At 50.3% G+C, this 12595-nt stretch overlaps 1 protein-coding gene across 2 annotated transcripts in view; it reads left to right on the forward strand.

Moving 5' to 3' along the window:
- The window catches only part of SAMD4B (sterile alpha motif domain containing 4B), a 33942-nt gene extending 22709 nt beyond the window's left edge, over nt 1-11233 (forward strand). For both annotated transcript variants that reach the window (XM_081868962.1, XM_081868963.1), the window contains exons 8-13: nt 1428-1513; nt 1608-1726; nt 7050-7248; nt 9136-9259; nt 10048-10131; nt 10921-11233. In XM_081868962.1, coding sequence (XP_081725088.1) covers nt 1428-1513; nt 1608-1726; nt 7050-7248; nt 9136-9259; nt 10048-10131; nt 10921-10949 — 641 coding nt within the window. In that variant the 3' untranslated portion in view covers nt 10950-11233. The remainder of the gene's footprint in view (nt 1-1427; nt 1514-1607; nt 1727-7049; nt 7249-9135; nt 9260-10047; nt 10132-10920) is intronic.
- Nucleotides 11234-12595: the final 1362 nt, after the last annotated feature.

Genomic DNA, 12595 nt, shown 5'->3' on the forward strand with positions numbered 1-12595 from the left:
CTTCAGCGGGTGCAGAATGCCGTGGCGAGATTCCTTACAGGGTCCTCGCCGTGGGATCACATTCATCCAGTGCTATACCAGCTGCACTGGCTCCCGGTGGAGTACAGGATCAGGTTTAAGGTGCTGGTTTTAACCTTTAAAGCCCTATGCAGCCTAGGACCCACATACCTACGGGACCGCCTCTCCTGGTATGCCCCGCGGAGGACCTTAAGGTCCACAAATGACAACATTTTGAAGGTCCCAAGTCGCAAGGCGGTTAGATTGGTCTCAACTAGGGCCAGGGCCTTTTCAGTACTGGCCCCGACTTGGTGGAACGCTCTGTCACAAGAGACTAGGGCCCTGCGGGACTTGACATCTTTCCGCAGGGCCTGCAAGACGGAGCTGTTCCGCCTGGCCTTTGGCCAAGGCACAGCCTCACCCCCCTCCTTTGGTAATCCTCACAGAATTCTAGCCCAATGGTTGCCATTAATTTGATTTGAACTGATTTTATAATGAATTGATTATAGAATGCTGTATTACTTTACTGTTGTTAGCCGCTCTGAGCCCGGCTTCGGCTGGGGAGGGCGGGATATAAATTTATTATTATTATTATTATTATTATTATTATTATTATTATTATTATTATTATTTGGATGCAGGAAGCTAACAGCAGTGAATGATAGAAAGAAATTGAAGAGGCGTATCTCCAAAGATGGATGTAAGACACTGTAAAATATAGAAGGGTTATGGTAGCTACGAGAAGAGGGTAAAATACTGTACTTTTCTGTGTATAATATGAAGTTTCCCCCCGAGAAAATCATGTCCAAAATTTGGGGTTGTCTTATACACGGGAAAGATGTCAAGTCCCGCAGGGCCCTAGTCTCTTGTGACAGAGCGTTCCACCACATCAGGGCCACGACCAAAAAAGCCCTGGCTCTGGTCGAGGCCAGTCTAATCTCCCTGGGGCCTGGGATCTTCAGGGTGTTATTATTTGCAGACCTTAAGGTCCTCCGTGGGACATACCAGGAGAGGCGGTCCCGTAGGTACGAGGGTCCTAGGCCTTATAGGGCTTTAAAGGTTAAAACCAGCACCTTAAACCTGATCCTGTACTCCACCAGGAGCCAGTGCAGCTGGTATAGCACCGGATAAATGTGACCCCATGGCAAGGACCCCGTAAGGAGTCTCGCCGCAGCATTCTGCACCTGCTGGAGTTTCTGGGTCAGTCTCAAGGGCAGCCCCACATAGAGTGAGTTACAGTAATCCAGTCTGGAGGTGACTGTCGCATGGATCACTGAACCTTTTTCTGACTGCAGTATCCTTTTTGAGGCGAGGCGGCCGCAGCCGCACACAGTTTTCCAGTTGTGGTTGCCCCGTAGATCTGTGTTGTTAACGGCGTTACGACAGCGACAGTTTTATTTTGAGTTCCTTTCTTCCACTTTCCCCTGCAGTGTGTACGCAGTTGCTGGTCTCCCGACCGGACGAGGAGAACATCACCAGCTATCTTCAGCTGATAGAGAAATGCCTGATGCACGAGGTAGGCGCTGGGCTTCCCGGAGAGGCTTAGGGCCCCATGTCCGCCCGCTCTGCCCATCCCAACTCACGCCTGCCCTCCTGTGCCCTCCCTCCAGGCTTTCACAGAGACGCAGAAGAAGAGGCTCCTGTCCTGGAAGCAGCAGGTGCTAAAGCTGCTCCGGACGTTTCCCAGGAAGGCCGTGCTGGACATGCAAGGCTACCGTCCGCAGAAAGGGTGAGTCTTGGCAGGAGCAAGGAGTTCGGGGGACAGGATTAGGCCAGCAGGGTCCTGGGTCAGGCAGGGCAGCCTCCTGCCACGGAGGCTTCTAAGACTGGAAGCTAGGGTTTTACGGGGCTGTTGTTGTTGTTATTGTTGTTGTTATTTAGTAAATTTGTATACCGCCCTATACCCGCAGGTCTCAGAGCGGTTCACAGTATTGTTCCTTGAGTTGAAGTCCTGACCGAATTTCATTCTAATTTGCACTCTACATAGTGACATTAGCTCTAATACTCCCAGGCCACTTTGTAGTACCTCCCTTAGTACAGGCAAACACCCCCCCCCCACTTACATGTGTTTGAATCATGCGTGACCGCATACATGCGCATTGCTACGAATTTGGAAGTGGCATTAAAGGGACGAAAATGTCTCCCCGAAGATGGCACAGAAACGGCTGTTGCTGTTGTTGTTGTTGTTGTTTAGTCATGTCTGACTCTTTGTGACCCTGCGGCCCAGAGCACGCTCGCTATCTATCTATCTATCTATCTATCTATCTATCTATCTATCTATTTATTTATTATTTCTACCCCAGCCAAGACCGGGCTCAGGGCGGCTAATAACCAATAATAAAAACTTCACTCCTGTCTTCCACTGCCTCCCGCAGTTTGGTCAAACTCATGCTGGTAGCTTCGAGAACACTGTCCCACCACCTTGTCCTCCATCGTCCCCTTCTCCTTGTGCCCTCCATCTTTCCCAACATCAGGGTCTTTTCCAGGGAGTCGAGTCTTCTCATGAGGTGGCCAAAGTCTTGGAGCCTCAGCTTCAGGATCTGTCCTTCCAGTGAGCACTCAGGGCTGATTTCCTTCAGAATGGAGAGGTTTGATCTTCTTGCAGTCCATGGGACTCTCAAGAGTCTCCTCCAGCACCAGAATTCCAAAGCATCTTTATTATTAATTCAAATCACCATAATTCAAAAGCATTGTTATTATCTTACTATTTATTAAATTTATTGGTGGCTCTTTCTTGCCAAAGGCAACGCAAAGCAGCTTGCAAGCAAACACTTCTGCTCAGAAGAGCAACACTTTCCTTTAGTGCCTTGCAAGCAGCTGAGGTACTAACTGCTATTACGACAAAACATACCTTTCTCTCGCTTGCTGATGAAAATAGAGCCACAACACTGTCAGAGCTGTCTTGGAAGCAGCTGCCTAAGTTCGGGAACGCTTAAAAGGGTTGGGGCATTGTTGCTTAATGAATTCTCTGAAACAATACAAATGACTTCCCACCTTGCCTGAAAAGGAGGGGCAACATCTCGTCAAATTATTCCTTTCATGCTTAAGGGAAACTGTCGTTGCTTAAGTCAGCATCCTATGAAAGCAATCCCCTATTGTGGAGTTGGTAATAATATGTAAATCTGAACTGCCTGGCTCTTTAACAGTTTTGATCAAAGCCATTGATCAGTTGACAACCCTATTGAAAACACAGGAGAGTGGTTTGTGTGGGCTTGCTTTCTGCTGCCTCCTGGGGCCTGCTCGTCTTTTGGGAGTGAGGTTTTCCTTTTGCGCGGGTTGTGTGTGTCTGGTCTGTGTGAGGAGTGGGGAAAATCATCATCATCATCATCATCATCATCATCATCATGAAATTAAAAGACACCTGCTCCTTGGGAGAAAGGCGATGGCAAACCTAGACAGCATCTTAAAAAGCAGAGACATCACCTTGCCAACAAAGGTCCGTATAGTTAAAGCCATGGTTTTCCCAGTAGTGATGTATGGAAGTAAGAGCTGGACCATAAAGAAGGCTGATCGACGAAGAATTGATGCTTTTGAATTATGGTGCTGGAGGAGACTCTTGAGAGTCCCATGGACTGCCAGAAGATCAAACGTATCCATTCTTAAGGAAATCAGCCCTGAGTGCTCACTGGAAGGACAGATCCTGAAGCTGAGGCTCCAATACTTTGGCCACCTCAGGAGAAGAGAAGACTCCCTGGAAAAGACCCTGATGTTGGGAAAGATGGAGGGCACAAGGAGAAGGGGATGACAGAGGACGAGATGGTGGGACAGTGTTCTCGAAGCTACAAACATGAGTCTGACCAAACTGCCGGAGGCAGTGGAAGACAGGAGGGCCTGGCGTGCTCTGGTCCAGGGGGTCACAAAGAGTCAGACACGACTAAACGACTAAACAAATAATAATAATAATAAAAAATGTTATTTATACCCCACCCTCCCCAGCTCAGGGCAGCTAACACAGGTAAAATTAAAGTACTGTAAAAACATAATAGGAAAAAAACCCCAATTTAAAATGCAGGTTAAAATGCAATTTAAAATGCTGCCTCATTTTAAAAGTAGCTCATAAATCAAAACCGTAAGGGGAGGGAAACAGAAGGGTCAGACTGAGTCCAAACCAAAGGAAGCCCTTGTGCCAGTGAGAAGACCTCGGGCACACCAGGCTCCCCCTTTTGAGAAGGTTTCCGTGTTTAAGTCAGACTCCAGCAGCAGAATGCCATTGCCCCTTCCCCATCAGGTGGTGTGGGCCCCTGAAATATGTTCAGCTCCATCCAGGTGAGACATAGTGACCATCATGCAGCTCCTGTGGGAGGGGGGCAGCCAGAGGGACAGCCAAGGTGGCTTCTTCAGGCCACACCGGTGCTTCTTCACACCCAACTATGGGAGCCTGATGAAGCAGAGGAGCAAAGAAAGCGGCCTTGTACTGAGTCAGGACAGATCCTGAAGCTGAGGCTCCAAGACTTTGGCCACCTCAGGAGAAGAGAAGACTCCCTGGAAAAGACCCTGATGTTGGGAAAGATGGAGGGCACAAGGAGAAGGGGACGACAGAGGACTAGATGGTTGGACACTGTTCTCGAAGCTACCAGCATGAGTTGGACCAAACTGCGGGAGGCAGTAGAAGACAGGAGTGCCTGGCGTGCTCTGGTGCAGGGGGTCACGAAGAGGCGGACACGACTAAACGACTAAACAACAACTGAGTCAGACCATTGGTCCATTGAACTCAGTATTGTCCTTACTGACTGGCAGTGGTTCTGCAGGGTTTCAGGCAAGGGAGTCTCTCCCAGTCTGTCTGGCCAGAGTGGTGCATGCTCTAGTTATCTCCCGCTTGGACTACTGCAATGCGCTCTACATGGGCCTACCTTTGAAGGTGACTCGGAAACTGCAACTAATCCAGAATGCGGCAGCTAGACTGGTGACTGGGATGCTGAGACCCCATAACACCGGTCTTGAAAGACCTACATTGGCTCCCAGTACGTTTCTGAGCACAATTCAAAGTGTTGGTGCTGACCTGTTAAACCTCTAAATGGCCTCAAAGACCCAGTATACCTGAAGGAGCGTCTCCATCTCCATCGTTCAGCCTCCCAGACGCTGAGGTCCAGCTCCAAGGACCTTCTAGCGGTTCCCTCATTGCGAGAAGTGAGGTTACAAGGAACCAGGCAGAGGGCCTTCTCAGTAGTGGCGCCCGCCCTGTGGAACACCCTCCCTTCAGATGTGAAGGAAATAAGCAGCTATCCTATCTTTAAAAGACGTCTGAAGGCAGCCCTGTTTAGGGAAGTTTTTAATGTTTGGTGTTTTATCGTGTTTTTAATATTCTGTTGGGAGCTGCCCAGAGTGGCTGGGGAGACCCAGCCAGATGGGCGGGGTATAAATAATAAATAATGAATTATTTTATTTTATTATTATCCCAGGCCTACCAGAAGAGGTTGCCAGGGATTGAACCCAAGTCCTTCTGCATGCAAGGCAGATGCTCTACCTCTGAGCTATGTCCCTTCCCCAGGGGGCCCAGGGCTGCTTTATACAGTGGTGCCCCACAAGACGAATGCCTCGCAAGACGGAAAACCCGCTAGACGAAAGGGTTTTCCGTTTTGGAGGCGCTTCGCAAAACGAATTTCCTATGGGCTTGCTTCGCAAGACAAAAATGTCTTGCGAGTTCCTGCGGGGGTTTTTTCCTCCCCCCCCCCTTTTTCTAAGCCGCTAAGCCGCTTATCCACTAAAAGCCGCTAATAGCGCTAATCCGCTAAGCCGTCAATGGGCTCGCTTCGCAAGACGAAAAAACCGCTAGGTGAAGAGACTCGCGGAACTGATTAATTTCGTCTTGCGAGGCACCACTGTACTACAGCAGTGGTTCTCAAAGTGGGTGGTACATCCATACATAAATTTCTTTGCCTTTCCTTAGACAAAACCGCGCTCAAGGCAGCTTACAGCATCAACAAGGTTTACATAATTGCAAACCTGGCAATAGCGCTCCTAAACCATAAACGAAACCTCAAAAAGTATACAACCAAATGAAACAATTTCCACGTAATTCGTAGTAAGGTTTGAAATACAGATACAAAAATAATAATATCAAAAACAGCAGCAAACTGGCTCCCCAATGAAAAACCAAACCCAAAAGAGTCTGTTCAGCAGCCTCAGCTTTTGTAGCTGGAGTCAGTCCGGGCCCTGCCATCTTAGGCCTGCAAGGCAGGGAGGCACTGGGGGTGCAAATGGCTATCAGATTTGAAGTTTTTAATCACTGGATCGGGTTCATCAGCTTTGTTGAATTACTTAAACTAAATGGTTTGAATCAGGTACAGTGGTACCTCGGTATTTCCAGTTATAGATAGGTAGCCGTGTTGGTCTGCCATAGTCAAAACAAAATAAAAAAATTCCTTCCAGTAGCACCTTAAAGACCAACTAAGTTAGTTCTAAGTATGAGCTTTCGTGTGCATGCAAACTTCTTCAGATACACAGAGTGTGCATGCACACGAAAGCTCATACCAAGAACTAACTTAGTTGGTCTTTAAGGTGCTACTGGAAGGAATTTTTTTATTTTGTTTTGACTAGTGGTACCTCGGGTTACATATGCTTCAGGTTACAGACTCCGCTAACCCAGAAATAGTACCTCGGGTTAAGAACTTTGCTTCAGGATGAGAACAGAAATCGCACGGCAGCAGCAGGAGGCCCCATTAGCTAAAGTGGTGCTTCAGGTTAAGAACAGTTTCAGGTTAAGAATGGACCTCCGGAACGAATTAAGTTCTTAACCCAAGGTACCACTGTATTGAATAAATGTGCAATTAATGGTTTGCTTTTTGAATTTTACTGTGTTGTTATCAGTGGGTCATGTGAACCGCTATTCTGAATGATGCACTTTCTAGAGTGGGGTAGGGGGCACTCGGGGTGATATTCTGGAACCAAGGGGGCTAGTGGCCAGAAAACATTTGGGGACCACTAGAACTAAGGTAACGGTGGCCAGCCTGTGGCCTGGGTTTGGGTCACAGCAGCCTTATTGTGAAATTCTACCTGTATTCCCAAATGACTTCTCTCTCTCCCCCCCCCCCCCCGCTTTGGTACGCTTCTAGATGGGCCTTTGGTTCCAATTCTCTCCCCATAGCTGGATCTGTGGGGGTGGGGGTGGCCCGCCGAGGACAGCGGCAGTTCCAGATGCCCCCCCGCGCCATTCCTCCCAGCCGCCTGGGGATCCTGAGCCCTGTGGGGATCGGCGGAGTCTCCCCACGGCATGCCCTCACCAGCCCGAACCTTGGGAGCCAAGGGCGGCAGGTAAGAAAGGGATGGGAGGGAGGGAGGGTTCCCTTTATAGCCCTGCGCTACGGTAACAGGAAGGGACGCAGTGGCGCTGTGAGTTAAACCACAGAGCCTAGGGCTTGCCGATCAGAAGGTTGGCGGTTCGAATCCCCGCAACGGGGTGAGCTCCCGTTGCTTGGTCCCTGCTCCTGCCAACCTAGCAGTTCGAAAGCATGTCAAAGTGCAAGTAGATAAATAGGTACCACTGCAGCGGGAAGGTAAACGGCGTTTCCGTGCGCTGCTCTGGTTCGCCAGAAGCGGCTTAGTCCTGCTGGTTACATACCCAGAAGCTGTACGCCGGCTCCCTTGGCCAATAAAGCGAGATGAGCGCCGCAACCCCAGAGTTGGCAACGACTGGGGCTAATGGTCAGGGGGCCCTTTACCTTTAAGGTAACAGGATCCCTTTGAAAGGCAGCCTGGCCACCTCTGCATTAACCCAAGAGGGCTCCTTCAGAAGGGGGCATTCTTAGCCACCTTACTTGTCCTACTTAAACTGAAGTGTTGGTGTGTTTTGAAAAGAGAGGATTTCTTACCAGGGACATGCAACGTGCTCTGTTGTGGAAATAATCTTACAGGGACATAAGCAGTGAGCAAAATGCGTGGAGTTGCTTTTTTCTGACAGCACCTTGCAAAAAAGATGTTTGTGGAAGGAAGGTCTCGACTGTGTTATACTCCGGTGCTACCCCAGGGGCTTGGCTGACAGCCTATCGCAGGGGTAGCCAGCCAAGTGCCCTCCAGGTATTTTGGACTACAGCTCGCCTCCTTCCTGTCTGTGGCCCCGCAGGCGGCAGCTGTAGCCCCAGACACCTAGAGGGCACCAGGCTGCGTTTTAGAGACGAGGGAGATGGAGCAGCCCCCGTATTAGCATCACTGCATATTCCATGCAGATGGCAGTTTCTAATAGTAGTAGTAGTAATAATAATAATAATAAATTATTTTATTTATACCCTGCTCTCCCCTGCCCTCAGGGCGGCTAACACCAGTAAAATTACAATGAAAACATAATGGGGGGGGGGACAAAAAAAATTAAAGTACAGGTTAAAAATACAATTTAAAATGCAGCCTCATTTTAATATTAGCCCATAGATCAAAACCCTAAGGGGAGGGAAACATAAGGGTCAGACTGAGTCCAAACCAAAGGCCAGGCGGAACAGCTCTGTCTTGCAGGCCCTGCGGAAAGATGTCAAGTCCCGCAGGGCCCTGGTCTCTTGTGAGAGAGCGTTCCACCAAGTCGGGGCCAGTACTGAAAAGGCCCTGGCCCTAGTTGAGACCAATCTAACCACCTTGCAACTTGGGATCTCCAAAATGTTGTCATTTGTGTACCTTAAGGTCCTCCGCGGGGCGTACCAGGAGAGGCGGTCCCTTAGGTACATGGGTCCTAGGCCGCATAGGGCTTTAAAGGTCAAAACCAGCACCTTGAACCTGACCCTGTACTCCACCGGGAGCCAGTGCAGTTGGTAAAGCACTGGGTGAATGAGATCCCGTGGCGAGGACCCTGTAAGGAACCTCGCCACGGCATTCTGCACCCGCTGGAGTTTCTGGGTCAGCTTCAAGGGCAGCCCCGCGTAGAGTGAGTTACAATAATCAATCCTGGAGGTGACCGTCACGTGGATCACTGTGGCCAGATCAGAAGAAGTGCCCAGCCGGGTCAGCACCCTGGTCTCACAGTGACCAGGCAGGTGCCCGAAACAGAAACCTGCAGGCGAGACTTATTTGGGACATGCCAGACTTCACCCCTCTCCCTCGGCTCCATGGCAGTAACTCACCTACTGGGAGGGGTGGTTTTTGGTGTTTGTGTGTGTGTGTGTTTTGTTTCTCCGGTTTGCCCCCCTGTTTAAATCAAATTCTCTTTTCCCCTCCAAGAACCTGTGGTTTGCCAACCCCGGGGGCAGCAACAGCATGCCGGGCCAGAGTCGCAGTTCTGTCCAGCGGACCCATTCGCTCCCCGTCCACACATCCCCCCAGGCCATCCTCATGTTCCCACAGGGTGAGTCAGCCAGATTCTTGCCTTCAGTGTCAGGAAAGGGGCATTTGCTTGGCCATTTGGTTCTTCTCAGAAAAATTTAGCCACAAACAAAACAGGCACAGCGCTGGAACGCAGGCAATGAGTGTGCCACTGGGCACATGCAGACTGCTTTTTCCTTGCTTCTGAGTAACTACCGGCGGCTCATAGAGCAGCTGCTGGAAGATCTCACTCCAGGACTTAAACTATGGGTAGGTTAAACTCAGGCCTGGGGGCCAGATCCAGCCCAATCGCCTTCTGAATCCAGCCTGCAGACGGTCCGGGAATCAGTGTGTTTTTACATGAGTAGAATGTGTGCTTTTATTTAAAATGCATCTCTGGGTTATTTGTGGGGCCTGCCTGGTGTTTTTACTTGAGTAGAATGTGTGCTTTTCTTTAAAATGCACCTGTGGGTTATTTACGGGGCAGGAATTCGTTCATTTTCTTTTTCAAAATAAAGTCCAGCCCCCTGCTGAAAAAGTTTGCTGACCCCTGACTTAAACCTTTGTGGAGGCAAGGGGGAGCACTGTCCTTGCCCACTGACTTTCCCACTGACCAAGCATACAAGACTGGATACCTGAGTCGGGGTCGAGCGTGAGACTCTTAATCACAGGGTTGTGGGTTCAAGCCCCGCGTTGGGCAAAAGAGCCCTGCGTTGCCGGGGGTTGGGCTAGATGACCCTCGCGGTCCCTTCCAGCTCTACGTCTCTTTGATTCTGTGAACCTGGGTCAGAATGGGCAGTGACCGCCTGCGATTTCGTTTCCCCCCTCCAGATTGCCAGCTCCCTGGAACAGACCTGGAGATCAACCCTACGCTGGAATCCCTGTGTCTCAGCATGACGGAGCACGCACTCGGCGGTGAGGGGCTTCTTTTATTTTCATTCATTTATTCACTGCATTTCTAGACCACCTTTTTCTCCAGCGACTTCAAGGCGGCTTACGCCTCATTCAATCCCCACAGCTACCCTATGGGGAAAGCTAGGCTGAGAGGCAGCGACTGGCCCCTAAGGTCACGGGGGGGGGGGGCGCTTCATAGCCAAGGGGGGCGGGATTTGAACGCTGGTCTCCCAGGCTCTGGTCCAATACTCTAACCGCTGCACCACACCAGCTCCTGTTTTTATTACATCCAGATTCCCACCTTTCCTTTTACATAGTTTGAGACAGTTAATATTAAAATATTTTAGAAATACTAAAAGCACAATAAAATTTATTAATAAAGCTTGTTGCATTGCAAAAAAAAAAAAAAAGCACAATAGAACCTCAAACATTAAAAATCTTCCCTAAACAGGGCTCCCTCCAGATGTCTTCTAAAAGTCAGATCGTTATTTATTTCCTTGACATCTGATGGGAGGGCGTTGCACAGGGACGGCGCCACCACCAAGAAGGCCCTCTGCCTAGTTCCCTGTAATTTCACTTCTTGTAGCAAGGGAACCAGCAGAAGGCCCTTGGAGCTAGACCTCAGTGTCCGGGTAGAACAATGGGGGTGGAGACGCTCCTTCAGGTATACTGGGCAATTGAGGCCATTTACACCTTTCTAGGTCAGCACCAACACTTTGAATTGTGCTCAGAAATTGGGAACCAATGTACTTTCCCATCTATTCCTCCACCTGCTATAATTCTGCGCTCTCTTTCTCTCTCTCTCTGCAGATGGCACCGACAAGACTTCCACCATTTGAAAGAAGCTGCATCTGCTGATGTTCCTGAGAAACTTTAGGGTGGCTGTTTATTTTTTTTCCCCCTTCCCCACCCCTTGTTTTTGTTTTTTGTTATAAGCCCCTCATCTCCCAGGGGTGTGTTTGCTGTGGGGGGGGGCGAACCCCTTCCCCCACGAAACCACCTCCAGCAGTTCCCAGCCGCCGGAAGGGAGACGGAGGGGGAGAAAAAGCTGTCACTACAATCTCACCGTCTTACTGTGTTCTAATATTTTTTTCCCCTACTTTTTATTATTATTATAACTTCAGCTATTGGTTTTTAATACGTCGACGTGCACAAGGGAGCAGGTGGGCAGGAGGCTCCTAGAAGTTTAACTGGCAGGAGGGCGGAGGAGGCTGAATTTGGGTCATGTCGCCCCCTTTCCCTTTGGGGTTTTTCTCGTTTTTTCTTTCCCTCATCTCCCTCACCCCCCTCCGACCGCCTCTCCTTCTTCCTCCTCCTCCTCCTCCTTCCTCTCCTCCTCTTGAAACAGACCAGCCAAGGTGATGAGACTGGTCCTCTCCTGCTACCTGGATTTGGGATGTTTTTGATGCCTGCCCCATCAGCGGCCAGGACACGGGAGGGGCATCGTGGGGTTACCTGGGCGAGCTGGTTTCCGTCTGAGCTAACCCAGCAGACAGCTTTCCGTACCTGGCATTGGAGAAGGAAGAGGAGGAGGAGGAGAAGGAAAATTCTTAGTGGGGAGGGAAGGAAGGCATTGGTGCTGCAGGTGACTGACACAGTTTTTTTAAGTGCCTCTAATACTCCCCCCACCCCTTTCCCGAGAGCAGGTGGAGAAGGGCGGGGGGCGGCGCAGCCCCACACCGGAGCGCTCAGCTTTGCAGGCTTGCCCCTGGTTCTTTTTATACATACATACATATAAATATATATATAGATATATAATTGAAACGATGTCCATATGCTACCTCTTAGGGCAGCCTTCCCCGGACCCAAGTGCCCTCTCCCGACCCGATGCGAGTTGTCGTCCGAAACGGGTCGAGGGGATGGTCTTTGGGGAACTGGGCAGGAGAGTAGCAGGTGGCAGTTGAGAAGAGACGTCTGCGCTGCCCCAACGCCACCCCTAGCTTGAGAGTGCCGTGGCCCTTTGGGCGCTGGGGTTTTGGACCCCTTCGTCCGCGGCCGCCTCTCGGGTGTGCAAGGCATTGGTTGCGGAGCTGGACCTAGTTTCGTTGAAGCAGTTCAAATGGGTTTGGGGGGTCAGCCGGCAGTTTTGTGGTTTAGGATCAAAGTTCTTTTCTGGGTTCAGCTGCTATGGGTTCCTTGTGTCCGGCGCAAGGTGAATTTTCTCTTCTCCCTCCCATAATTGCAAGGCGGGGGGGAACGTCCGAAGGCTGGTGGAAGAGGAGGAGCAGTTCTGTTGGCGGGTCTCGGAAGCTCGGCCGTTCATTTTCCTAACATTTGGGGGTGCACAGTGGTCTTGTCTGTCTTCCCTGAGACGGGTTTATGTGGGGGGCGGGGTGGAAAGATTGAGTGGGTCACAGCAAAAGCCATGGTGGGTCCCTGACCACTGGGGGGGGGACCACCGCCCCAAGTTCTGCGGCGGTTTTCTGGTGCTTACGAGTGACTGGCGGGACTCCTGGGTGCAGGCGGTTGGGTTCACGGTGCTGAT

This window comes from Podarcis erhardii (assembly GCF_964252035.2).
Source record: "Podarcis erhardii genome assembly, chromosome: 7".
NCBI lineage: Eukaryota > Metazoa > Chordata > Lepidosauria > Squamata > Lacertidae > Podarcis > Podarcis erhardii.